General features: G+C 43.4%; 1 protein-coding gene across 2 annotated transcripts; it reads right to left on the bottom strand.

The window, feature by feature from the left end:
• Window positions 1-9287: 9287 nt before the first annotated feature.
• Window positions 9288-18193, bottom strand: LOC133401087 (chemokine-like protein TAFA-4). 2 transcript variants are annotated; one of them, XM_061673626.1, is made up of 5 exons: window positions 17984-18193; window positions 17375-17497; window positions 16042-16197; window positions 14653-14777; window positions 9288-10106 (listed from the first exon to the last, which is right to left on the bottom strand). In XM_061673626.1, exons 2-5 carry the CDS (start codon window positions 17490-17492, stop codon window positions 10095-10097), a joined length of 411 nt encoding a protein of 136 aa, XP_061529610.1. In that variant the 5' UTR covers window positions 17493-17497; window positions 17984-18193; the 3' UTR covers window positions 9288-10094. The 2 variants fall into 2 exon arrangements, with proteins under 2 accessions (XP_061529610.1, XP_061529697.1); XM_061673713.1 differs by having other exon boundaries at window positions 16042-16164.
• Between the last annotated feature and the right edge of the window lie 9098 nt (window positions 18194-27291).

Raw genomic sequence — 27291 nt, 5'->3', positions numbered from 1 at the left:
GCCTGTCAAATTTTAAAAGTCAATGTGGCCCCTGAGCCAAAACGTTTGCCCACCCCTGATCTAGGTAGCTCTGTAGCGAGCTAGCTAGCTAGCTGTGTATGCTTAGTAAGCTATTTTATAGTTAGGTAAAACATGAAGTTTGGAACATGAAGTCAACAGTATACTGAAAAAAAAAAAAGGCGTAAGCTCTGTTGCCTAGTTAAGGTGATAAACTTCTGAAGGCATCATTGAGTGTCTGTGACGTCTCTCGCATCCTTTAGAAACACAGCTGGCTGAGCTAAGCGAGCGCAGGATGACATAATGTGACCGTCATCTGTCATCTGACATGAAATGAGCAGCAACCAATTTGGGCCGACTGCAGAGTCTTGCTGTAGGTTGTTTTCTTCTCTCACCATTCGGTCCTAAGCTGCATGTTTGACTCTAAGTGGCACTGACACTAAGTCACAATTACACACAAGACACTTAAATATAGTTTAAGAAATACAGCTACCCTAATTTGATTATTCAATTCATGCATGGCCCGCAGTTGGAGGGCACTTTGGTTTGGTTTCAAGTTGTTCTTCATTGAAACGCTGTCAAATCTGTAATAAAATGCGCAATTACTCCTCAGCATGTCATTCTCGTGCTCCTATTTTTACACTTTATAAACTAAATACACAGTCTAAGGTTTTGACCCAAATTTTTGTTTTGATCAAATTAGAAAAAAAAAAGTCCAGCACAGACATCGCGACAGTCCGATATTGCTTGTTAATAAACTATTTCAAAACCTTCTATGCACAATATCTGTGAATCACATTATTGAAGTGCTGGACCGTAAAATGATTTGTTTTCAATAGACATACTTTGATTTATGTGGCCATGCGACTGATATTACAATATTTATCGCAGGGTTCTTTTCTAGTTTCCACCGTTGTTCTCTATCTATTTCAAAATTGTTGCTGAGAATTTATTCTAATCCTGATGACATTGTTACAGTCTGTATAGCTTTCTGTACCTCAGCTCAAATGTTCAATGCGGACAATTCAATGTTTGTTATATGGCCACTAGTTAACATCTTTCAGGTACACGTTGAGGGCTTTGTTCCAAAGCTCAAATTGGGAAATGCAGTTTCTCTGTCCGAGCAAGATAAGGTCAAATCCATCATATTTTTTCCTCTACTGGATCATGGTAATCCACTCCTGAGAAATGCACCTGAGCAGTGAGAAGCTCGGTCAGGGTGAGAAGCTCGGTCATCCGGGAGGATCTCAGAGTAGAGCCGCTGCTCCTCCGCATTGAGAGGAGCCAGATGAGGTGGCTGGGGCATCTGATTCGGATGCCTCCCGGACGCCTCCCTGGTGAGATGTTCCGGGCACGTCCCACCGGGAGGAGACCCCGAGGACGACCCAGGACACGCTGGAGAGACTACGTCCTTCGGCTGGCCTGGGAACGCCTCGGGATCCCCCCTGGAAGAGCTGGATGAAGTGGCTGGGGAGAGGGAAGTCTGGGCGTCCCTGCTAAAGCTACTGCCCCCGCGACCCGACCCGGATAAGCGGTAGAAAATGGATGGATGGACAGTGCTCACACTACCACTGTGGATGTAGGAATCGTGTACACCACTGCACTCTGCATGACTGTCGTTGCCTGGCAATCTGTATACCAAAATGTTGCTGTAATGTGTGAATTGTTTTGTAGTTGCTATGTAATTGCCACAAACCATGTACAAACTAATCCACTAACAAATCATGCCTCGTTAAAAACATAGCATACAGTATCTACAAACTGCCTATGTTTTTTTTCAATTAGGTTATTAAATTTTATGATCTGATGATAAGTACACCAACAAGTCATTGACTTGATAACATGGATCTCTATCCCATGTTCAAGTGTGTACATTTCTGTTTCGTTAAGACAGTGTCATAAGCAACAAATGCATGTGTGTACATCACACAAGAAGGATAATATCATCCAATTAATGTTTATTCTTAAAGTCTAATTGTTCAGCTCTTGTTTAATTAAGCGGGAAACACATTCTAAGCTTGTGTGCATAATGATAAAACCTTTGAGCCATGACCAAACTACTTTAATTTTATTGCTCCGTCTTGCTTATATCACTACTGGACTTGCCTGCAGTAAAAGACCCTTAACTTAATTCATGCAAACTCTTAAGTGCATGCACACTGAGATAGACTAGGTGACTTCTGTTGACATTTTTTATTAAGAGTACAGATGGAAAAACTTATTGAGGAGAAAGAGAGCCAGGCTTCCATTATGTTCTTTCATGAGCCCCGAGACACTTTCTTTTCTATTAACAGCAACCGCAGACTGTTCTTAGCAGCTAGTCGCTAATAGCTTGGAAACTAGTATCAAGAAACCTTTCACAAATCTTTTACTCCAGCTCACGGATCTCAAACTTAATGTTACCCTTTATTGAATAGTATGCAAGCCTTGCCATATATTTTTTAATGAAAATAAAATGGGAACTCTATGAGATATTTTTTATAATGCAGAGCTTTGTCTAAAGCTTGTATCAAAATGTTAGATGAGGATATTCACTTGCCCAAAGACACAAATATAACATGTTTGATTGCAAGATTTTGCTGGCAAGAGTTCAGCAACTGTTTTATTCAATGATGTCCTTATTGTAATCATTTTTATCACCTGTCAATACTGTATCTGCATCCCCTCATTTTAATGCCTATATGAGATATATTATGGTTCTACAGTGTGAATATGCATAATTGAATCTGTTTTTTTTACTTCTATTTATTCATATGGCCTATTTTCTTACTATGAATGTATTTCCAACACATTTATTTGCCCACTGCCAAAATAAAACTGGAAAAATCCCAAACTGAAAATAGCCATAATTTGCTCATTTTCGACTAGTTCCAGTCTCAATTCTCTTAAATAAGCCCATATCGGGAAATGGGAAATATATTGCCTCTCCAAATCTGTTACCGTCGTCGGTAATGCTCCCTGGTTCACTCAGTGTTGCTACTGTTCCTGTTTTTTTTTGTTTTGTTTTGTTTGTTTGTGCCTCATAAGAGACCTCAATCAATTGATCAATCAATCGATAAAGAGCTCAACTGAAGATGACGTTACCTCCTTCTATTTACATGTTTGTTTGTTTGTTTGTTTGTTTTTTACATCGTGTCATACACTGAGGCTGAACAAAGTAACAAGCCTGTTTAGAAAAAGTACAAATATCTGTTTTCAAAAATAGGGAGTAAAAGTAATAAGCCATCATAATAATAATAAATGCTCAACAAAAGCATAGATTCCTGAAAAACCTGCTTTAGTACCGTGACAAAGTATTGTACTTTGTTACTTCCCACCGAAAGAAGTACATTATGGTCCTTTGAATTGACACGTTATATGGGATTCTGTACGATAGGATATACATGCAAATCTGGTTTATTTGTATTAAATTAGTCTACACGATTGAGAAGATTGTGTCAAAGAAATAAAATAATGTGATGAAAAACAATGTTGAAAAAAACTAGCACATTGTGCTCATGATTACTCATACGGTTATGCTCATTTATGCCAAGCACTGTACATCGCATTAAAGTATAAATACAGGATTGACTTGTGTATTGGCATGAAGACTTGTAGGACTTTTATTGGTTTCATTGAAATGTTAATACATTTTGTGTCTGACATGCTCAATAAGTAAATGATGGTGGACTTGTCTTGATGTGTTGTAAATGAAATTCACTCTACTGTTGCTGAGAAATACAGCAATCCTAGTTTTCAACACGCTAGAGCCAGGAATCAGAATGTTAGATGATTTACTGCATTTATGGGAACCTTTATATTTGAATAAACCAGTGATACACCTGAGCATGTTGAATCACAGTCACACAGCTCTTTGAAAAATGGCAAGAAAATTAGCTCTGCTGCATGTGTTATCCGATGACAGAAGCTGCAGCTTGAATGCCAATCATTCACCTAAATTTTAAACTTAATTTCCAAATTCTTTTTCTCATTTTAATTTTACAGCAAAACATTTTGGTCATGTTAGTGTCAGTGTGAATGTGAATGATTGTCTCTAGTGACTGAAATTGCGCATCACGTCTCTCACCCAACCAGGGTGTCGTGGCTCAGTCCATGATCACCTCTTTCGTCTTGCCTGTCTTCAGGTCCAAGTTGTTAATTTCACACCATCACTGGATATGTCAGACATTCGGCTTAGCTACTTCTTCCCCACAACGGACCAATACAAAGTCCACATCACTGCAGACGCTGCACCGATCCGCCTGTCAATCTCGCCTTCCATTCTTCCCTCACTCGTGAACAAGACCTCAAGATATTTGAACTCCTCCACTTGGGGAAGGATCTGATCCCCGACCTGGAGAGGGCACACCACCCTTTTCCGACTAAGGACCATGGTCTCAGATTTAGAGGTGCTGATTCTCATCCCAGTCACTTCACACTCGGCTGCGAACCGCTCCAGTGAGAGTTGGAGATCCCTGCTTGATGAAGCCAACAGAAACACATCATCTGCAAAAATCAAAGATGCAATACTGAGCCCACCAAGGTTGACACCCTCTACGCCTGGGCTGCGCCTATAAATTCTGTCCATAAAAGTTATGAACAGAATCGGTGACAAAGGGCAGCCTTGGCGGAGTCCAACCTTCACTGGAAAGAAGTCTGACTTACTGCCAGCAATGCGTACCAAAATCTGACACCAGTCATACAGGGAACAGCCTGCATCAGGGGTTTCGGTACCCCATACTCCCAAAGCGCCCACCACAGGACTCCCCGAGGGACACGGTCGAACGCATTCTCCAAGTCCACAAAACACATGTAGACTGGTTGGGCGAATGCACCCTCGAGGACCCTGCCGAGGGTGAAGAGCTGGTCCACTGTTCCACGGCCAAGACGAAAACCACACTGCTCCTCCTGAAGCTGAGATTCGACTTCCCGACGAACTCTCCTCTCTACCACCCCTGAATAGACCTTACCAGGGAGGCTGTGATTCCCCTCTAGTTGGAACACACCCTCCGGTCCCTCTTCTTAAAAAGAGGGATCACCAACCCAGTCTGCCAATCCAGAGCCACTGTCCCCGATGTCCATGCGATGTTGCAGAGGCGTGTCAACCAGGACAGCCCTACAACATCCAGAGCCTTTAGGAACTCTGGGTGAATCTCATCCACCCCCAGGGCCTTGCCACAGAGGAGCTTTTTAACCACCTCGGTGACCTCATCCCCAGAGATAGGAGAGCCCTCTTCAGAGAAGCCAGACTCTGCTTCCTTATGGGAAGGCGTGTCGGTGGGATTGAGGAGGTCTTCAAAGTATTCTCCCCACTGACTCACAACTTCCCGAATCGAGGTCAGCAGCATCCCCACTATACACAGTGTTGATGGTGCACTGCTTCCCCCTCCTGAGACGCCGGATGGTGGACCAGAATTTCCTTGAACCCATCTGGAAGTCGTTCTCCATGGCCTCACTGAACTCCTCCCATGCCCGAGTTTTTGCTTCAGCGACCACCAAAGCTGCATTCCGCTTGGCCAGCCGGTACCCATCAGCTACCTCATGAGTCCCACAGGCCAAAAAGGCCCGACAGGACTCCTTCTTCAGCTTGACGGCATCCCTGACCGTTGGTGTCCACCAACGGGTTCGGGGATTGCCGCCACGACAGGCACAGACTACCTTACGGCCACATCTCCGGTCGGCCCGCTCGGCAATAGAGCCGCGGAACATGGTCCACTCGGTCTCAATGTCCCCCGCCTCCCCCGAAACGTGGGTGAAGTTCTGCTGGAGGTGGGAGTTGAAACTCCTTCTGACAGGGATTTCTGCCAGACGTTCCCAGCAGACCCTCACAATATATTTGGGCCTGCCAGGTCGGGATATTCCCCCACCATCGGAGCCTACTCACCACCAGGTGGTGATCAGTTGACAGCTCCGCCCCTCTCTCCATCTGAGTGTCCAAGACATGCGGCCGCAAGTCTGATGATACGACCACAAAGTCAATCATCGAACGGTGACCTAAGGTGTCCTGATGCCAAGTGCACCTGTGGACGCCCTTATGCTTGAACATGGTGTTCGTTATGATTGGGGGGGCCGTTCCTCCCAATCACGCCCTTCCAGGTCTCACTGTCATTCCCCACGTGAGCATTGAAGTCCCCCTGCAGAACGATGGAGTCCCCAGCGGGAGCGCTCTCCAGCACCCCCTCTAAGGACTCCAAAAAGGGTGGGTACTCTGAACTGCTGTTTGGTGCATAGGCACAAATAACAGTCAGGACCCGTCCCCTCACCCGAAGACGTAGGGAGGCTACCCTCTCGTCCACCGGGGTGAACCCCAACGTACAGGCGCTGAGCCGGGAGGCAATAAGTATACTCACACCTGCTCAGCGCCTCTCACCATGGGCAACTCCAGAGTGGAAAAGATTCCAACCCCTCTCAAGAGGACTGGTACCAGAGCCCAAGCAGTGTGTGAAGGTGAGCCCGACTATATCTAGTCGGAACGTCTCGACCTCACACACCAGCTCTGGCTCCTTCCCCGCCAGAGAGGTGACATTTCACGTCCCTAGAGGCAGCTTCGGTAGCTGGGGATCGGACTGCCAGTGAGTGAGTGCCCGAGTAATGTATAATTGGCCCCACAGAAATGTGACAACAAACTCAAGTAAAAAAATTGCCAGCATGTTGTTATGGAATTGTAGGTTAGGTGTTTAAGAAGTTGATTGCAAGAGGGAAGAAGCTGTTGGAATGTCTGCTCATTCCAGTTTGCATTGATCGGTATCGCCTACCTGAGGGAAGGAGCTGGAAGAGCTGGTGACTGGGATGTGGAGGGTCAGAGAGGATTTTGCACGCTCCTGTCTTAGTTCTGAAAGCGTGCAAGTCCTCAAGGGTGGGTAGGGTGGTACCGACAATCCTTTCAGCAGTTTTGATTGTCCGTTGCAGTCGGAGTTTGAAGCATCACCAAACCAGACTGTGATGGAAGAACACAGGACTGATTCGATGACCGCTGTGTAGAACTGCCTCAGCAGCTCCTGTCTTTAGCTAGTTCAGCTCCAGGCTGTGTCGGCCGCACCACAGCTCCAGTCGCTCTACTTCCTGTCGATATGCAGACTCGTCACCGTCCTTGATGAGGCCGATGACAGTGGTGTCATCTGCAAACTTCAGGAGTTTGACAGGAGGGTGTGTTGTGGTGCAGTCGTTCGTGTAGAGAGAGACACAAACCCCTCCACCACGATAAGGTGACGGCTCAAGGAGAGGGAATGGGAAAGCAGTTATGTGTAAAGAAGGAATAGAGAAGGGGACTGAGGACACATCCCCGAGGTGTCCTTGTGTTCAGGATGAGAGAGGAGGAGGTGTTGTTGGGGTCTGTTGCTGAGGAAGTCTAGTATCCAGGTGCACAGTGAACTGCCAATGCCCAGGTTCCTCAGCTCTGAAACCGTTTTATGGGGTAGAACTGTATTAAATAAAGAGCTGAAAACAACAATGACTACAATTACAAACAGCATCCTCACGTAGTCCAGGTGTGTGAAGGGCTATGTTAATTGTATCCTCTGTCAACCTATTTTTCCTGTTTTGTATGCAAAACGATGGGGATCGAGGTGATCAGGAAGAGTGTCCTTGATGTGAGACAGGATGAGTCTCTCCAGACATTTGGTGATTATGGGTGTTAGAGCATCTGGGCGTTAGTCGTTCAGGCCGCTCACTGTGCTCTTCTTGTGTACTGGGAGAATGGTGCCTGATTTGAGGCACATGGGGACTACAAACTGCAGTAGTGAGAGGTTGAAGGTGGTGGCGAAAACCTCTACTAGCTGGTCTGTGGTCTTAAGAACGCTTCCTGTCACACCATCTGGAGCAGCAGGTTTCATTGCATGGACAATGTCGCAATGTGACTGGTATCTGGTGCTGCTGTTGCATGATGGGGGTGTCGTCCCGCTGCAGGATAGGCGCTGGTACCCTTGTTGCGCTGGTCCAAGCAGGGGAAGAATTTGAAGAATTTCGGTTTCAGTAAGGTACTCTCTGATGTTGACATGCTTTTGTCCTTATAGCCAGTGAGTTTTAATGTATTCGATGGTAATGACAACCTCATATACCATCCATCCATCCATCCATTTTCTGAGCCGCTTCTCCTCACTAGGGTCGCGGGCGTGCTGGAGCCTATCCCAGCTGTCATCGGGCAGGAGGCAGGGTACACCCTGAACTGGTTGCCAGTCAATCGCAGGGCACATACAAACAAACAAACAACCATTCACACTCACAGTCATGCCTACGGGCAATTTAGAGTCTCCAATTAATGGATGTTTTTGGGATGTGGGAGGAAACCGGAGTGCCCGGAGAAAACCCACGTAGGCACGGGGAGAACATGCAAACGCCACACAGGCGGGGCTGGGGATTGAACCCGGGTCCTCAGAACTGTGAGGCTGATGCTCTAACCAGTCGGCCACCTTGCCGCCCCTCATATACCAGTAATTTGATTTGTTTTAGTGCAATGATTAAAAAAGGAGACCTTGTTCCTGTCTCTAATATAGTATTATCACTTTGCTGTAAGAGGAAGCAAGATGTCTGTGTTTCGTTGGGGTTCCATTTGCATGAGGCAGATGATAACTGCCTGTTCATGAGTGTACAGTGGACCCCTGCATATTCACGGTTTGGCATTCACAGATTCACCTATTTGTGGATTTTCTTTGGGTACCTGATTCATGTTTTGTTTTGTTTGTTCCATCCCCCACTAATTTGCATTTTGGGGGAAATTCATCGGTCTGTGAGGCGATCAACTGGTATATTAGAAGCTAGTCAGGAAGCGATACCGCCTGTGATGGCCCTGTGTTTCAAGTTGTTTTTCTTTGTGTTGCAGTGTCTGGGTGAGCGAAGGTGGACGTGGACATCGGTGACGCACCTGTCATGCATTGTAATCATCAGCCTTTTTAGGGGGCACCATGACAGTGTGTGGGCGTCGGAATATTCACTCGTTTTTGTCCGCTGTCCAAATTTAGGCTCAATACGATTATACCACACGGACCGTTTGTCGTGTCTCCCTGCGTAATCTGTTTTTTATTCTCTCTGGTTGTGAGTTCCTTTAGTTTCGTATGTTTCGCCATCACGTGCTCTGCCATTTAATTAAAATTGTTCGGACCTCTTACCTGGAGTCTATTTTTTGGGATCTGCCCTTACGGCATTGCCGATTGTGACACCGCCTGACTGAAACATTGTGAAAAATTTAGTTATTGTAGCTGTCTTTGATGTTTAAATGCGCACCAAATCTTATGAATCAACTTCAACAACTGGGTGAAATTGAGGAGAGTGGTTTGAAATGAATTTTAAAAAATAATTTATTTCACACTCATCATCAAATTGTGTCATTTAGGAAATTCAGCACATTGACGTTCACTATCTGATGTCTTGGAGTCAAACGTATGCAGCTAGTGTATTTGGATTTGTGTGTATCATTATTTCCTCATTGAAAATGGAAAATGCAAACACAGTGGCTAAACTCCAAAAATACAACAAAGGCCATGATAATATTATTCATCAAGAAGATAAAATGGTAATAACACAAAAATTTTGTTAATGAATACACTTTGCTGCGAGACAGAAAACTTTCAATGTTCGCCGCCTTTACAATAAGCTGCATCCCCTCCGCAAGAGCGCTGCGTTTGGTGAAAGAAACAAAAGGGTGATGTAAATACACTCAATAGTGACGAAGCTTCTCGTCGCTTTTCCCGGCATGATTAGCATTTCAAACAGTCCTTGCTTTGCATCGCGGGAACGTCTGTGTGCTTTTCTGGTGGCCCATCCGATCCACAGTCCGAACGCAGCCTGTGTGTGTACGTGCGCATCTTCCCAGTCCAAAGGGATCTGACCTCTTTGTAGAACTGAATCCTCAGTCTTCTTTGTAGTGTCTGACAGCAGGCCCTGCCACCTTGGAATGAATGCACATGTGCTCAGTGTATGCACAACTGAGGGAATCGAACAAATTTTTTATATCTTTACTAATAGACTGTCCACAATGGGATAACCCTCATTAAATCAGGTTCCTGCCATTTAATCTATCAAATTAAATCTTCAGTGTATTCTTTGTGGCACCAACAGTCCTGAGGGTCCAGAGTTACTTGAGTTCGATGGCTTTGTTCGGATTGGACGAAGCAGCTGACTTGCTACCGTGCCACCTAAAAACAAAAATAGAACGAGAATCCATTGGGAATGTGAATTTGCAGTGGAAACTCAATATTCCAACATACGCACATGAAATTCAACCTGAAACGGCCTCTAAAGTTACACAAAACCTTGTAGATTGTGATGTCATTGTGAGCCCATCAAACTTTAGATCAGTGACCAGGGATGGGAAACTGGCAGGCCACACGCTCGATTAATTTTTGAACATTATAAAAATGCTTCCTCCACCATACATGATCATGTTTATGTTGTTACACTATTCACCACCAGATAGCAGACCTTTCCTAGTAGCGCTTCCACAGGTTGTTTTGCATTAGAGAAGAAAACCCAGGAGACACTGCCAATTGATTTAATGGTGCTGGGAAGTCACTTAAGAAATCAGCAACTCTTACAAAATGGAGTAGGAGGGGGAATAGTCGCAACATTGGTAGACAGAGAGCAGCAAGCAAATCCTGGTGAGACACTAAGCAATGCTAACCTATGATCAACATATGACGGAACGTTACTGTATCGTACACAAGGCACAGTCACGGTTTTATGTTAACAATGTGCAACATTAATTCAACCCCACAGTTCATTAAGACACACATTCAATGAACTAAAGATAACATAAGCACACTAACTATAATGATTAGTGTCCTCAGTACTGAAAACGTTCAGCATGTAATAGTCTTAAGACTGGACTCCCTAAAAAGAGCATTAAACAGCTGCAGCTCATTCAGATTGCTGCAGCTCCGGTTCTGACCACAACAAAGAGATCAGAGCATATTACTCCAATTCTAAAGTCTTTACATTGGCTTCCAGTCAGCCTTAGAATATATTTTAAAGTTCTACTACTGGTCTATAAATCACTAAACGGTTTAAGTCCTGGATACATGAATGAAATGCTAATGGAATATAAACCCAGTAGGGCTCTGAGATCGACAGACTTAGGTCAAACAGTGGAGCACAGAGTCCAAAGCAAACATGGTGAAGCAGCATTTAGCTATTATGCTGCACACAAATGGAATAAGTTGCCAACAGAAGTGACGTCAGCCCCAAGTGTCAATGTTTTTAAGTCCATGTTTTTTCCCTTGCTTTTTAGAGCATTTCCACTTTTAAATTATATTTCTTGCACTGTATGCTGTTTTAATTGTATTTTTATTTTATTTTTTTCTCTTTTTTTTAAATGTTTATAAGCTGTTTTTCTTTGTTTTTAAAGGCTTTTAATCATGTAAAGCACATTGACTTACCTTGTGTATGAAATACGCTATATAAATAAATTTGCTTTGCTTTGCTTAGCTTTACGTGCTGCAATGCAACAACAGCGATTTTATTTCTTCACAAGAACTGTTGACAGTTTGTTAAAAATGCATGAGGAGTTGTTTCCTGCGTGTCCTCCCAAAACATATTTAACGGCGTTAATAGCGTTGCAAACACGTATGTTGGCTAAGTGGCTGTTATGACCACAGATATGAAAAGCAGACCAGATACGCCAGCACGCTATAGCAGCCCGGTTAACTGACCCGCCTATGTGGCAGCCATGTTGGCAAGGGTGATGTTGCCATCAAAGGCAACGCGTGGACATTAAAATTAAGTCTGTACTAGCTAATTTCTCAACCACTTTTCATGAAGTTTACTTTTTTGTCAATGCCAAAGCATGTGCTATCAATACACAACATTTGGGGATTTCGAATGACATGCAGCAATCTTGTATAATATTAAAATCTTTGAGTGAGTGCACTTTGAGTGGTGAAAAAAATGCACAAAATGAGTTCTTGCACTTAATGTTGGTTTACGGTTCAGCAGTTTTGTGCCATCTTTGAATGGTAATTTTTATGCACTAGAGCCCTTTCCATTGGGGTGGGGGAATGACAATATGTGTTTGCATCAAACCCTTTGTTGTTGAAGAGTGCATCTTTTATATGTCCATTTGAGCATGAAATATATTAAGATACTGTGATGTACATTGGGTCAATAAAAAAAAGACGTACATATTTTGTCAATTTTTATGATGGCATTTTTTTCACATCTGGTTGGGAATTGTGCGCTGGTAGCGCTGATGAAAAATTGTGGCCACCACTTTCATTTAAATTGCCCTTTCCTGATCTAGACCGTTCCGAATTATTATTATGCTAAATAATACAATTTGCAATGAATATATTTTTTATTAAAAAATTACAGTAGTTTCTATAATATTCAGGAATTTTCCAAACCACCACAATGACAATAGCATTACTCAGATAAGTCAAAATACAGAATTAAAATGTTTTTACATGCGATAATTAAAAACAAATGCTATTAGAGCACATCAAATTTAACCGTTCAAATTATGTGTTAAAGCGGATTCATACTTTTCACATTGTGCGTCCACAAATATTTAGAACTGAAGAAGCCTTTTGGCTCTAAAGAGAGTAAGTAAAAAAAACGATTCCCCAACTTCTGTCTCAACAAACTCAGGGCTGTAGGTGAGGAATAATTATTGAACATTTCTTGTGGCAAACCTACTGTGCAATCAGAGACTGCAAATAATCCGCAAAAGAACAAAACCAAACAGTAACAGCAATTATGGAGGGTGAACCAATTTATAGAATCAATTGGATTTGCTTTTTTTCCCCCATTCTATTGTTGGGTGGTATGTAAATTAGGCTTTACACGATCAGGATTTTTGTGGCCGATCACGATTAGCGAGTTTAAAAAAAACGATAACCGATCACCGATCCGATCACAAGATGGAGCAAGGTGTCTATTTAAATGACCTGTTCATTTACTGTATATACTTGTGTACTTAATTGCTCCAAAAATTATATTTACAATAAATAATGTAGGCGGCACGGCTGCGTGGGTTTTCTCCGAGCACTCCGGTTTCCTCCCACATCCCAAATACATGCATGAATTGGAGACTCTAAATTGCCCGTCAGTGTGAATGTGAGTGCGAATGGTTGTTTGTTTCTATGTGCCCTGTGATTGGCTGGCAACCAGTTCAGGGTGTACCCCGCCTCCTGCCCGATAATAGCTGGGATAGGCTCCAGCACCCCCGCGACCCTAGTGAGGAGAAGCGGCTCAGAAAATGGATGGATGGATGGATGGATAAATAATGTATCTTTGTTCATCTATTTATGCCAGTGAGGCATAGTGACAGACAGAACAAATGAAAGGTCTTCTATTAGATGGCAGGAAGTAAATACAGTAATTAATGTCTCCACTATTTGTGACATTTTCGTTTGTTGGTGAGCCGTGAGATTTTTCAATTGTAAAATATGTTCCTTGGCTCCATAAAGGTTGGAAATCACTGCTCTAGTCAGATCGTGTATTCTAATCAGTCAGTTCAAACCAACATTACAACATGACAGAAATAAGGGGTGCTAATTTACCGTAATAAATTACTTCATTGTAATTAAATTACTTTGCCCACACCGAAACTTTAGAGCATGATTCGACAGAACGCTGGCATGTTCGCTTACAACCGTTAGTGCTAGCACAACCTTGTTAGGCTACATAACGTTTTGTTTCCTGCTCGCAAGCCGTATTGTATTAAAAGAATGTGAGCATACCTCAAGCAAGCCTTAAACGAACGTCCTCTCCTGTCCTGAGCACTGGTGACCACAAACCCACGTTTCACCCCATTTTGTTCTTATAATACAGTCGTCTTGTTGTCGTCCCCATTGTAACGAGTGTATCCGGTCGCATTTGAGTTGACAAGATAAAGCCCAATGATCGTAAAAAACGTGATGCGGTGGTCTCGGAATGCAAGATTTTATTGCACTCGTCTGACATAGTGCAATCGTGAAAGATCAAGTTTGTCTTATAGTCTGATCCAGCCATTTCATGTTGCCTGTCTCAGACGTGTTGTCTGTCCCACACCGCCGACATGTTTTCCTTAAATAACTTTATTGGTGGTCAGATATTTACAGTACTGTACATGATGGCGACGCTGAGTAAATGTCTTTTACGGAGCATCATTGATCGGATCGGCGAATTATGACATTAAAGCCGATCAGCCAAGCAGCATGAAATGCTAATTATCAGCCGATACCGATCAGGCTGATCAGATCGGTGTTTTGTCTAATGTAAAGTGGCACGACAAGTGGTTGTCTTTTGATCAAGGCTCGCAACACTGCATGTGCTTACTTGGCCCTGTGTCACAGATAATCTACAATAGCCCAACAAAAAGGCAATTTATGAGAAAGCGCATTTCTAAATGTGGCGCCGTTTCCATTGCTCGTCAGATTTAATTACACGGGTTTTAGTGAACGGTATTAGTTTACAGTTTTTCCGCGTGTCTGTCCTCTTGGCTCCATCATTCACCAGATTATAGAAGTAGCTTTTGTGTGTCTGCTCGGGAGAGCCGATGTGGCCACTGAGAGCAGTGACCACGCTTTACTCTCTGATCCTTCTCTTTCAAAAGAAGAGCTTATGGTGTAATAAGTATTGCAGATGACTTTAGCTTGAAAGTAATGCAATAAGAAAAGAGGATTTTTATGTTGCGCTGTGCTCCAGCATGTCGAAAACAAACAGATGTGGTGTTAGTTCACTTGGAGAAAGATGCCTTTTCCTCACCTTGGTGGTCTTCACTTTGTTCCCAGAGATGCACGACCAGCCAGTCAGGTCAGGAAGCACTCGGCACTCTTCCCCTTCCACGCACGGCTTCATCTGACACCACCACTTCTGACGCACGATGGAGGCTGCAGGAAATATGACACAACAGAAAGTCACTTTTTTAAATGAGAGCAGTGACCATGAATCAATGTGGGCATGTTGGTGCGGTGGTGAAAGAAAAAAAATACCTCTAATAATGTCATAATGCGTAAACTGTAATCTAAATGCACTTATCACAGTATCCTTCTCATGCTATTTTAGGGTAATGGGCTTTGGGTTTGTCTGTCTGCCATCTCTGTATGACTGCTCCAGTCGGGTCTTTCTGGCCTTTCTCTTCTGTGGGAGTGGAGTTGCCATGGAATCAATGTAGTGGGCTCAACTGATCTATGCAAGAAAAAAATTCTTTGGGGCACAAATGGTTCTGCCCCATGAGCAAAAACGTGACTGAACTATAGGGGACGAGAAGAAATTCTGTCGATGTAGTAGTCATAGTAGTAGTAGCAGGTAATAGAGGTGATAATTTAGCGACAATCCTTATTTCCGTATTTCCGAGTTGTAACATGCACAATCGCAGCGTGAACTCCCCACTCTCTTGCCCATTTAAAGCTAATAGTTGTACGTCAATCTGTTTGAATAATTTGAACAAATTAATTCAAAAAAAGCACTTTATGAACATTTGTATGATAGCTGCCCTCTGACATCTCAATATGACATTTCGCCCTCCCCCCTTTTTTTCCTGTATCAGAGCAATGCATCACAGGGTTGTGTTTCTGGTGACTGTCAATTACCTATCAATCACCTCTTTCCAACATGCATTATGGGAGACATTCTGAGTTCTAAGTAAGTAGGGGATAATATCTACTCACGACACATCACTATAGAATGAATAGGGAGTGATTCCAAACAGTCATCAAATTGTTTGACTCACTTCCTCATTGCTGAAGACAAGCAAGAACCACAGTAGACCCCCCCCCCCAACCCCCCCAAAAAAAGAAAGGCTCAATCCTGAAATCCTGAGCTCATAGACTGAGAGAGCGTTTAGTGCACGGGTAAAGAGGGCACAAATACTTGACTTCTATTGGCACTGGAAATCCACAGCAAATGAAAAAAAAATACATCTTTTGAAAATGCCACTGTATGAAAGGTGTTCCTAAACTTATCTGTAGAAACACTAGTGCATTTGTTTTTTTAGACCTGATAAATATATTTTATTGTTTAATTTGCATTTATATAGTTATTATAGCGAGAGAGCAAAACAGCAATTCAAAACTCTATGTCCTGGCTATATAGAGCATCGGCAAAAAAATTTAATTCTTGAATCATTAAAAGAAAGGTGAGTAGCACAATGACCTTCAACGCAAGAGGGCATTGCCCTTGTTGTCCCAGCTACATGCCCTTGGAAACAGGAGCACTTGACCGTCTGAGAGCGTTCTTCAATCTTGTTCTTGTTGCAGCAACGATGAGCTGCAACCACTTCGCAAGTCCCTGTCCTCTCCATCGATGACCCTTATGAAAGGAGAATTTGGAGAGGGCAGAGTTTAAGGACATATTGCGTGTGAGTAGAAGTTGAAGTAGTGTTGCCTTTTATAGCAGTGATTCACAACCAAAGTGCCGTGGCAACACTAGTGTTCTTTGAGAGATCATCAGGGGTGATGTGGGAAATTATCCACTTTCGATTAATTTGACCGAAAATTATTTTTCATTTATTACAAATACCGGTATCGTTAATCTAGCGAAGCCAGTGATGTATAGTCACAGGCAGAACCATTAAATGCTTTCCTATTAGATGGCACAAGGTACAACAAACCCGTGTATCCACCTGTTGTCATTCATACAACAGAATAAGTCATGGCGTCCTGTGGGTATATCAGTTTTGAGTTCAACGAAACAGGCTAATATTTCACACTGAGTCAATTTGCGATTAAACTGAGACAAGATCATTATTTCAGTATATATACTTTTTGTGACAAATTTGTATTTGTTGGTGTGCTGTGACATTTTTCTCATGTAAAATATCTGCCTTGGCTCAATGACGGTTGAAGAAACGCTGATTTAATTTTTGATTTTTTTCAAAGCTACAGCGCCATCACGTGGATGAAGGGCATCAGCAGCCATTCACAGTGCAGACCCCTAAAAGATGCATACATGGCATCTGCCTGTCTTCATTAAATGTGCAAGAGTGCACATGAACAGAACTAATGCGTATGAAATGAAAAAGCTCTAACAGTGGAGCGTGTCATTTCACAGGTGAATTAAAAAATAGATGCAGATTTTGATTAAGATGATCACAGATGATTCATGTGTACGCGTGCAGAACTGACTTTAAATTGATGTGCAGCCCAGCAGAGAGCAAAAACTCAAACCTTTGCATGCATATTTCGTATGGTCAAGTACAAGGAGTCTTGCTGTAAACATGTATGGCAACACCAGCACTGCCCAGGGGTTACATTTTAGATGACATCTGAAACCCATGTCGAGGGTTGAAAAAAAAAATAATAATCGATCGAAAGGATGAAGAAGGGAGCGGGGGTCAAATGGTTGCTGAAGGACTACACTTATTGACAGGCAGTGTTGATGCAAAGGGAATTCAAGGGCTCAAACTAAAGCGGCACCCATACAGGTCACCAGCTGCCCTAATGAGTCCCCGGGGCCATCCGTTGGTCTGGTTGGGCCTGTCACGTACCCGTCTCGCCTCTAGAGCTTTGGTTGCCAGCGGACCCTTGCCGGCTGCACAAGCTCACCACACAAAACAGGAGAAGACCCCAGCGGAATGGCCTTGGCAAAACAAATCCCAGGGCCATCTTGCCTGCACACACAAAAGGGGGTTTTAGGCACGTTGAGCACGTAATAAATGAAGTGAAGATGATGCTCGATTATACTCCGCGTGAGTCACGCATGTCACAGGCATGTCAAACTACAGCGGTGCATTTATATGAGGGGAAACTTAACCCTGTTAACCTTAATTATTTCAAGTTGATCTGCTCAGCATTTTGGTGACGTGCAATAATTGTTTTCTGTATATGTAGGTCCTTTTCAGCAGCACTGATTCAATAATCCCTCATTAACCAGCAGTAAATTAACGTAAATTCTATTCAATGGGATCTACATAGTGCAATTTACAACACTTATCACAAAGAACTTTTTATATACATAGATCAAGGTTTAGAAGCACAAAATAAGATGACAAATAATTAAATGTAACCACTACACAGCATGTACTGAACAATACAGGACTTGGACTATCCAGTTACTACTGTACATTTATGACAATGAAATGTGGGCTTTTACTTACTTTTTCCACCAGTTTTTACGAACACAAATTGCTTCCCAAGCTTCCTTTAGTAGTATTCATTAAAATTAACACTTTGTATATCCTCTTATAGCAAAAACACAAAAATGTAGCAGGTGAAGCTCCGGTTGCATCATTAACAGACAAAAAAAAAAAAAAGGAATATGACAGAAAGGATGGAGCAGAGCGCGTGCTGTACTTTCACACATGAGCCCCTCTGCTCGGGGATGAATCCAGCCCAGCAAAGTCTGCCTGCCAGCTTCCGCAGACGGGAAAATGAGAACTTAATCAAGACAGGAGCCATCTGTCTCCTGCACAATGCAGTGCCCACTTTCATTAGCGCCTAAGAAGCTTAAAGTGCACGATGGTGTTGACATGGTGTCACAGGGTGGACACTGATGATGGGAGGAGAAGGAGGTGGTCCAAAGAACTACAAACAACACAAAAATAATACACGTGCAAATTTTATTCAGTCCCATGTAAGTTAACTTTGGCTGAAACAAGTCAAATTTAAATATGGTTGTCCAGGGTCTCTAAAATATATTGTATTTCAACACATTTACTTGTTTATTAGATTCTGGACAAATTGTTACTTTACAAATTGGGAGAATACATTTCATCACTGGAATAAGTTTTATCGAGCAAAATCACATTTAACCATTATGCTTGTTTGTCACTTTCAAAGTTGTTTGGCAGATCTTAACCATGTATTAAACTTAAATTAAGGGAAGTGAAGTAGACAAGCCTGCTTTGATTGGACCTGTCTTCATTTTTCTTTTGAACAGATCCAGTCTGGTACTAAGAACAATGCCTCAGTAGGGTCCTGAAGCAACCCTGTGGTGGGCCAGCCAGCAAAGGCCTTCTCTGCTGCATGGCCGAAACACAAACACTAACCTACATTTACACACCAACGTCTACTATTTGTTTCGTGAAATCGTTTTAATTTATTCCCAACTGTCTGTTCGTTTTATTTCGTAGCCTCACGAGACTAGAGTAACTTTTATTGCACACAAGCACGATGCTGTTGTGCAGGTGCACCAGTTGCCCCATTCGACGGCTGCATTGGTTTCAGCATGCCATCAGATGTCGCTGTTGTTACTGAAAATGAAGAAAAAATTTTCGGCACATGAAAGAAAGTTCTGAAGCTGAAGGATCCTACGTGGGAAAATGACAAATAGCGTAGTGTGAGTGATTGTCTGTCTATGTGTCAGTTCTGCATTTAATAAATGAATACAAATTTTATTTCAAACGTATCTAAATAAAGAAGTACAATACAGTACTTTGAAAGTTTAATGCAGCTGGGATGCTGCAGGTTACTTAAAAAAGTCAAAATAAAATAAAGAAGTGTGACCTGGAGGACATGCGCGTAGTATGCATGTATGAAAAATTAAAATAAAAAAATGTGGAAGTGATGTTATTGTGCGCTCTACAAACCACAAAAAAACACTCAAAAGTTTCAGACACCCTAAGGAAATTAACTTGCTGACTTAAGCATTCCCTGTGGCGCATTTTATCAATAGCACAAAACATAAAGAAGAGCAGCATTTTAAAATTCTCACCATTACATAATATGATGTGTGTAATATGGCTTGCACGACTTTTTTTTTTAAGTCAATTCTAATGTGATGAAAGTCGATTCAACGTCGACTATTTGCTGTCCTGCAATTTAAAAAACAAAAAAAAATCTGATGCTTCATGCTTATCTATACTGTATTCAAATGATTTACGCAGAACGTGTTCGTGAGAACACAAGAGCAACGACATGGACTGGGTGAAGGCTCACCCACTGTGGCATGATAATACAACTGCTCAAAAAAAATAAAGGGAGCACTTAAACAACAATGAATGACATATTCTGGTTGAAAAATGACAACTCATTACATAGGCGCTGGGAAGAAAATATCATGAGAATGATTAGTCAGTCAACTCCCAAACAGTCTGTGATGCGATGTGACACGATGTCCCACATGTGCTCAATTGGATTCGGGTCTGGGAAATGGGCAGGCCAATCCATAACATCAATGTCTTCATCATGCAGGAACTGCTGACACACTGCAGGCACATGAGGTGGTGAATCTGGCAATCTCTGCATTCACTGTCGAACGGCAATTGAACTGGTTGGGCTGTAAGCACAAGCCGCAATTGTTGACGTTGGCCCTAATACCACCCTCATGGAATCGGTTTCTGACGTGTTGCATTTTCAAAACGGCAGGTGAAATTGATTCACAATCAGTATTGCTTCCTAACTGGACAAGCTGGTAGCCCAGAAGTGTGATTGACTTACAGTTACATTGTTTATTTGTTTTGAGCACATCAAACGACATCACCCTCCAAACGTCATTGTGAAGTAGTGAATGTGTCAAGTCGACTTGTCTGTACAACCCCTAGTGTATGTATGTTCCTTTTGAACTCGATATCACATCAAAAGATTTTTTACCCTGACCTTGATCACAAAGTTCACACATGAGTCAGGGAAATTTGATGCAATGACATATAGGCAAACGACCAGTGTCATGACGTAAAAATCTTTCCATTTTTTTCTGAGTGGTTGTGATTCACTTGGGAGTCAAAGGTGAAACTGATTACGTTTTGCTTGTTAAAGGTGATGTTATGAATCTATACAAATGTAAGATGTAAACTGCAACCTCTGTAGTTACAAGGGACATATAACAACAGTTTTTTTAATGTGATGCTTAGTAGATAGAACAGACCAGACACTGTATGGTAGCAGCTTTTTAAAGCAACACAATTGACTGCTTTGTATGACGACATAAAATTAACTTTGGAAACAATAGAGATTAGCCTATAGATGTGTATGTGGGCCCTTGGGAAGATGAATTATCCACCCCTGGGATATAGCATGTTTATTTTGTATATTATGAAATTGTATGACTGCTGGGATGCCAGAAGAATGAAGTGGGAAGATCATGATCTGCAATGCAATGATGTCACTTCACCCCTTACAATGGTGTCCATCAACGGGTTTGGGGATTGCAGTCATGACAGGCACCGAACACTTTGTTGCCACAGCTCCGATCAGCCGCCTCAGCATTGGAGGCACAGAACATGGCCCAGCCGGACTCAATGTCCCCCGCCCACCTTGGAATGTGGTCAAAGTTCTGCGCGGATGTGGGTGTTGAAACTTCTTCTGACAGGGTATACTGCTGCCAGACGTTCACAGCAGACCGTCACAATACATTTGATTCTGCCAGGTTAGACCGGCATCTTCACCCACCATTGGAGACAACACACCACCAGGTGGTGATCAGTTGACAGCTCCACCCTTCTCCTCATCCGAGTGTCCAAGACATGCGGCTGCAAGTCCGATAACACAAGCACAAAGACGATCATCGAACTGCGGCCAAGGGTGTCCTGGTGCCAGGTGCACGTATGGACACCCTTATGCTTGAACATGGTGTTTGTTATGGAAAATCCGTGACGAGCACAGAAGTCCAATAACAGAACACTTTGTCCATTTTGGTGGATTTTGGGGGCACCACGGGGGTGAGGGGCAAGCCTAGTGCTGGGGGGGGGGGGGCACTGGCCCGACCTAGAACCGCCACTGCTCCTAGGATCATCCATCCATCCATCCATTTTCTGAGCCGCTTCTCCTCACTGGGGTCGCGGGCATGCTAGAGCCTATCCCAGCTATCATCGGGCAGGAGGCGGGGTACACCCTGAACTGGTTGCCAGCCAATCGCAGGGCACATACAAACAAACAACCATTCGCACTCACATGCACACCTACGGGCAATTTAGAGTCTCCAATTCATGCATGTTTTTGGGATGTGGGGGGAAACCGGAGTACCCGGAGAAAACCCATGCAGGCACAGGGAGAACATGCAAACTCCACACAGGCAGGGCAGGGGATTGAACCCCGCTCCTCAGAACTGTGAGGCTGATGCTCTAACCAGTCGAGCACCGTGCCGCCCTCCTAGGATTAATGGGAGACCAAAAAAAAATTTTTTTTAAAACTCCATTACTGTAAAGTGACAGTTCATGGAGGAGATAGATAACTTAAATAAATATGTTTTCCCCTGAAACAGACTGACCATGACTACTAGGAGGAGATCTGCATTAATGGTTATTTGTGGAGTTGTGTGACATGATAAAGGTTTGAATGGAGGCCAACGTCCTTGTTGAGCAGTAATATGGCTAATTCACATTGACTTCCCCTTTAAAATGTTCCTCTTTTTAAAAAAAAAAAAAAAAAAAAAAAAAAAAAAACTATGAACATTCCCCCATTGTTTGCTTTGAAATACTAGTGAATTAGCATTGCATCATCAGCATGTGAGGTATCTCATGGGAGCAAATCTGCTGCAGTGGACATGCCTGGAAGGAGGCATGCAGGAAGTTGCGGGCCTCAGAAGAGCAGAAATATTTTTGGAAAACACACCTTCCTTATGTCAGCATTTATCATGAACAACATACTGTATTACGTGCATTTAAAAAAAAAAAAAATGAATGTGGGGTTTGACGGTGAGTGGCTAGGCCTGCACACATGGGATTACCATAGGTACACCACCCGTGTGAGGGGCCAAGGGTGTCGGGTGTATACTGACTGCATTGGGTGGGACTTTTGCGGTCAAATCCCTGGCTATAGAAGCTGGCTCTAGATATGTGGAATGTCACTTCTCTGGCAGGGAAGGCGCGACATGATATAGTTGGGCTTGCCTCAACACACAGCCTGAAGTCTGGGACCAGTCATCTTGAGTGTGGATGGACTCTCTTCCACTCTGGTGTTGCCCCCGGACAGCGGTGCCGAGCACTCGTCAACCGGGGGTTTACCAGAATCAGAATCAGAATCATCTTTATTTGCCAAGTATGTCCAAAAAAACACACAAGGAATTTGTCTCCAGTAGTTGGAGCCGCTCTAGTACGACAACAGACAGTCAATTGACAGAGAACGCTTTTGAGACATTAAGACATTGACAAAAAAAAAACCAGTCACTGAGCAATAAAGGGTTGCTAGTTGTTTGGTAATGCCTGTACATTTTTATTTTTATTTTTTGACAATTGTGCAAAAGATGGAGAGTCCTCTAGCACTTAGAGCAGTTTGAATGACTAATATTGCAATAGTCCAGTGCAATGACCATTGTGCAAAGGGCACCGAGACTTCAAGGAGTGCATGCGGTTTAAAGTGACGAGTAGTGCGATAATCTGGGACAATGTTGATTGTGCAAATGTTGCAGATACTCCTCAATCAGTGTGCAAATGGAGCAGATGCTACTCTGGCATGAGTGGCCAGGTACCTCAGTTAACGAGGGGGTAGACTCCCTCTGCCTTCGGGTAGGGGGACAGGTCCTGACTATTGTTTATTTTTTTGTGCCCATGCAACAAACAGCAGCTCAGAGTACCCCCACCCTTTTTGGAGTCCTTGGAGGGGGTGCTGGAGAGCACTTCCACTGGAAACTCCCTTGTTCTGAAGGCTTCAATGCTCACTTGGACAATGAAAGTGAGACCAGGAAGGGCGTTTTTGGGAGGAACGCCACCCACCCCAGACTAGAAGTTTTATTAATGAATTTATGTGCTTATTAAAGATTGTCCATAACAAAGACGATGTTCAAACATAAGGGTGGCCATCCGCGTACTTACCCCCAGGACACCGCAGGCCGCAGTTTGAAGATCGACTTTGTGTCACTGGACATGCAGCCGCATGTCTTGGAGACTCGTGTGAATAGAGGGGCGGAACTGTCAACTGATCACCACATAGCGGTGTGTCTGAACTGGCAGACCCAAATGTATTGTGAGGGTCTGCTGGGAATATCTAGTGCAGTCCCATGTCAATGACAATTTCAACTCCAACCTCCGGCAAAACCTTGACCACATACGTGAGAGACAGGGGACATCGGGTCTGTGTGAGCCATGTTTCCATGCCTCCGTTTTTGAGGCGGCTGACCAGAGCTGTGGCCGTAAGGTGATTGGTGCCTGACTGTCGTGGCAGCAATCCTTGGTGTCAGGGCACCCAGTGGATGAGATTCATCCTAATGAGTTCCTAAATGATCTGGATGTTGTGGGGGTTGTCCTGGTTGACATGCCTCTCCAAAATAATAGTGCCTCTGGATTGGCACTCTTGGGTGGTTGTCGCCCTTTTTACGAAGGGTGACTAGAGGGTGTGTTTCAATTACAATGGGATCACACTCCTCAGCCATACTGGTAAAATATATTCTGGGTTTCTGGAGTGGAGGGGACCATCAACAAGTCGAGTCTTAGATTCAAGAGGAGCAGAGTGGTTTTTTTCCTGGTCATGGGACAGTGGATAAGCTCTACGCCCTTAGCAGGGTCCTGGAAGGGTGCATGGGAGTTTGCCGAACCAGCCTACATGTACTACATGTACTGAGAAGGCGTTCAATCATGTCTTCTGGGGAATCCTGTCAAGGTTTGGTCCTCATTGACTGCAGTGAATCAGATTCATTTCCAGTGAGGGTTGAACTCCAAGGCCAAGGCTTCCCTTCACTAATTCTGTTCATAACCATTAGGGACAGAATTTCTAGATGCAGCCAAGTCATTGAAGGGGTCAGGTTTGGTGGAATCAGAATTACATCTCTACTTTTTACAGATAATGTGGTTCTGTGGGCTTCATCAAGTCGTGATCTTCAACTCTCACTGCAGCACTTTGCGGCCGAGTTTGAAGGTTGGGATTAGAATCATCCATCATCCCAGCTATCATCGGGCAGGAGGCGGGGTACACCCTGAACTGGTTCCCAGCCAATCGCAGTGCACATACAAACAAACAACCATTCACACTCACATTCACACCTACGGGCAAATTTGAATCTTCAATTCATGCATGTTTTGGGGATGTGGGAGGAAACCGGAGTGCCCGGAGAAAACCCATCCAGGCACGGGGAGAACATGCAAACTCCACACAGGCGGGGCCGGGGATTGAACCCCGCTCCTCAGAACTGTGAGGCTGACGCTCTAACCAGTCGCCCACCATGCCGCGGGATTAAAATCAACACCTCCACATTTGAGGCTGTGGTCTGCATTCGGAAATGGGTAGAGTGCCCTTTCCCGTTCAGGGATGAGGAGGAGCTCAATTATCTTAGGGTCTTGTTCACAATGAGGCAAGAATGGAGTGGGAGATTGGGAAATTAATGCAGTATTTGCAGTGGTGCAGACTGTGCATTGGTCGGTCATGGTCAAGAAGGAGCTGAACTGAAAGCCAAAGCTCTCAATTTCTCATTTGATCTACATTCCCAACCTCACTTAAAGTCACGAGCTGTGGTGGGTCATGAACGAATGAACGAAATTATGGATACAAGCATCTGAAATAAGTTTTCTCTGCAGGGTGTCCAGGGTCTGCCTTAGAAATAGAGTGAGTAGCTCAGGCATCCGGGTGGGGCTCAGAGTAGAGCCACGGGAGTACGAAAGGAGCCAGATAAGGTTGCTCAGGAATCTGGTTACTATGCCTCCTGGATGACTCCCGAGTCAGGTTTTCTGGGCACATCCCACTGGGAGGAAGCCCCGGGGACGACAGAGGACATGCTGGAGAGACTACGTCTCCTAGCTGGCCTGGAAACACCTCAGGATCCCACCAGAAGAGCTGGATGACATGGCTTGGGAGAGGGAAGTCTCGGTTTCCTTGCTTAGACTGCTTTCTCCACGACCCGAATCCAAATAAACAAAAGAAAATGGATGGATGGATGGATGACAATTAGTGTTCATTTATGAAGTAAAGGTCAGGTAGTGGGAAGAAGAAAGAATGAGTTGTTGGATATATACACATTTTGAAGTCATTTTTATTGTGAAACTTTAGCATAGGATGAATAGGGTCATACAAAAACAATAAATAGCCATAAATAGAATAAATATTGTTTGACGAAATACTGTGTAGTAAAAACATTTTCTTGACTTTCCATTGGAAATACAATACACCATGATAAAGATTATGATGATCAGCCACAACTGACTGTAGTAGATATTTTGATCAGAATGATCATGATGTATTCCTTCATCTCTACATGCACTTGTGGGATGAGTCCTGTGCATGACGAATTGGATAGCCGACTGCGAATACTCGAGCTGTGATTATGGAGAAGGAGAAGAGTCGGTCCAGGGTGAGGTGGCATAACGGGTCCTTTTCCCAATTGTGTATTTTATGCTTTTTCTCGTCAGTGCTGATGTCCTGCAGACCCCAAAATCTCTTCAATTAATTATCGGGTCTGAAATGTAAAGTTGGTGAAGTCGTTTTAGAAGCCACTCACCTCCTTCAGCTGGACGCATCTGCTCACGCTTTTGTGCAGACTGTCCAACGCTGGCTTCACTCGAGAGACGAACTTTGAACAATTTGCGAAATCTCCGACTGTTTGCAGTGCCGATTTATAGCTGCTCAGCACCTTGGAGATCTTTTCAACGCATGACTGTTGAAAGTGATGTGACATCACAATTTACTGCACTTTAAATGGTACTCTAATCACGTTCTGTACTACCACAATACTGTTGCTTACAGTGGAATTATGGCTCAATGTCTCAGGATCACATTTATCTTTGGCCTCCATCCAGTCAAGCGTCAACAAGAAATTCGAGACTTCCTTCGATCCGTTCCGTGCCTGTAAAACATTATTCATGTAACTCCACAGCTAATTAAAAAACCCTGCTGGTGTCTATTTCATTCTCCACAGCTTAGAATACACATTGTTTATTTATTCATGTACAATTTGCCATTCACATAGTGCAGTCGTATCTCGTTTGGCATATACAGTAATACTTTTCACCACACCACAACTTCTAGATTACAATTATAACAAGCGATTTACAAATCTGTTGGGCCGCCTGACGTAATCAAATGTGACTTTGTATTTTAATATTGTCCCCCACTTCCACATAAAACATGACTAGTGATTAAAAAAATAATAATTTACTTCTCCCATCTGCATGTATTTCACACGACTATTTCCAAATCACTTACCTCTAGTGAGGCATTTTTTGCGAGCTGGTTTAGTAGCAGAGAGTTCCTTTGCACGTCCACACACGCATCATCCTTTAGGCCGGCAGGAGCGCACCAAGAGCAGAGAGCAGCGGCCAACAGCAAGAAAAGAGACGCTAAAGTCTTGCAAACCAACGTCATGGTGGATTTTTTTTTTTTTTTAATGGTGATGTATCTACTGAGCTTTTCTCCTCAGAGTATAGTGAGTGATGAGCGTTTGTGGGCTTATTTATATCAACAAGGATGCGTGTCAGTTGAGGGATTTCCCTGCATTAATGGGCATCCCTCAGGTGAGTAACTCCAACCAGTGTCTTAAATGTAAGCTATATTAAATAATTCATATTCATATTAAATCAATGGTACAAAACAGAAAGAAAAAGAC

This window comes from Phycodurus eques, chromosome 1 (genome assembly GCF_024500275.1).
Source record: "Phycodurus eques isolate BA_2022a chromosome 1, UOR_Pequ_1.1, whole genome shotgun sequence".
NCBI classification, from domain to species: Eukaryota; Metazoa; Chordata; class Actinopteri; order Syngnathiformes; family Syngnathidae; genus Phycodurus; species Phycodurus eques.
Note: the sequence above shows the minus strand (reverse complement) of the source record. Positions and strands in the feature narration are given on the sequence as shown.

Excerpts from the sequence above, each read along its gene's own strand:
- LOC133401087 (XM_061673626.1), bottom strand. The coding sequence starts at position 17,492 with ATGGCCCTGGGATTTGTTTTGCCAAGGCCATTCCGCTGGGGTCTTCTC. Across the intron at positions 16,198-17,374 it reads AAGCTCTAGAGGCGAGACGG|GGTCATCGATGGAGAGGACA; the intron begins GTACGTGACAGG and ends TCCTTTCATAAG. Across the intron at positions 14,778-16,041 it reads AATGCCCTCTTGCGTTGAAG|CCTCCATCGTGCGTCAGAAG; the intron begins GTCATTGTGCTA and ends TATTTCCTGCAG.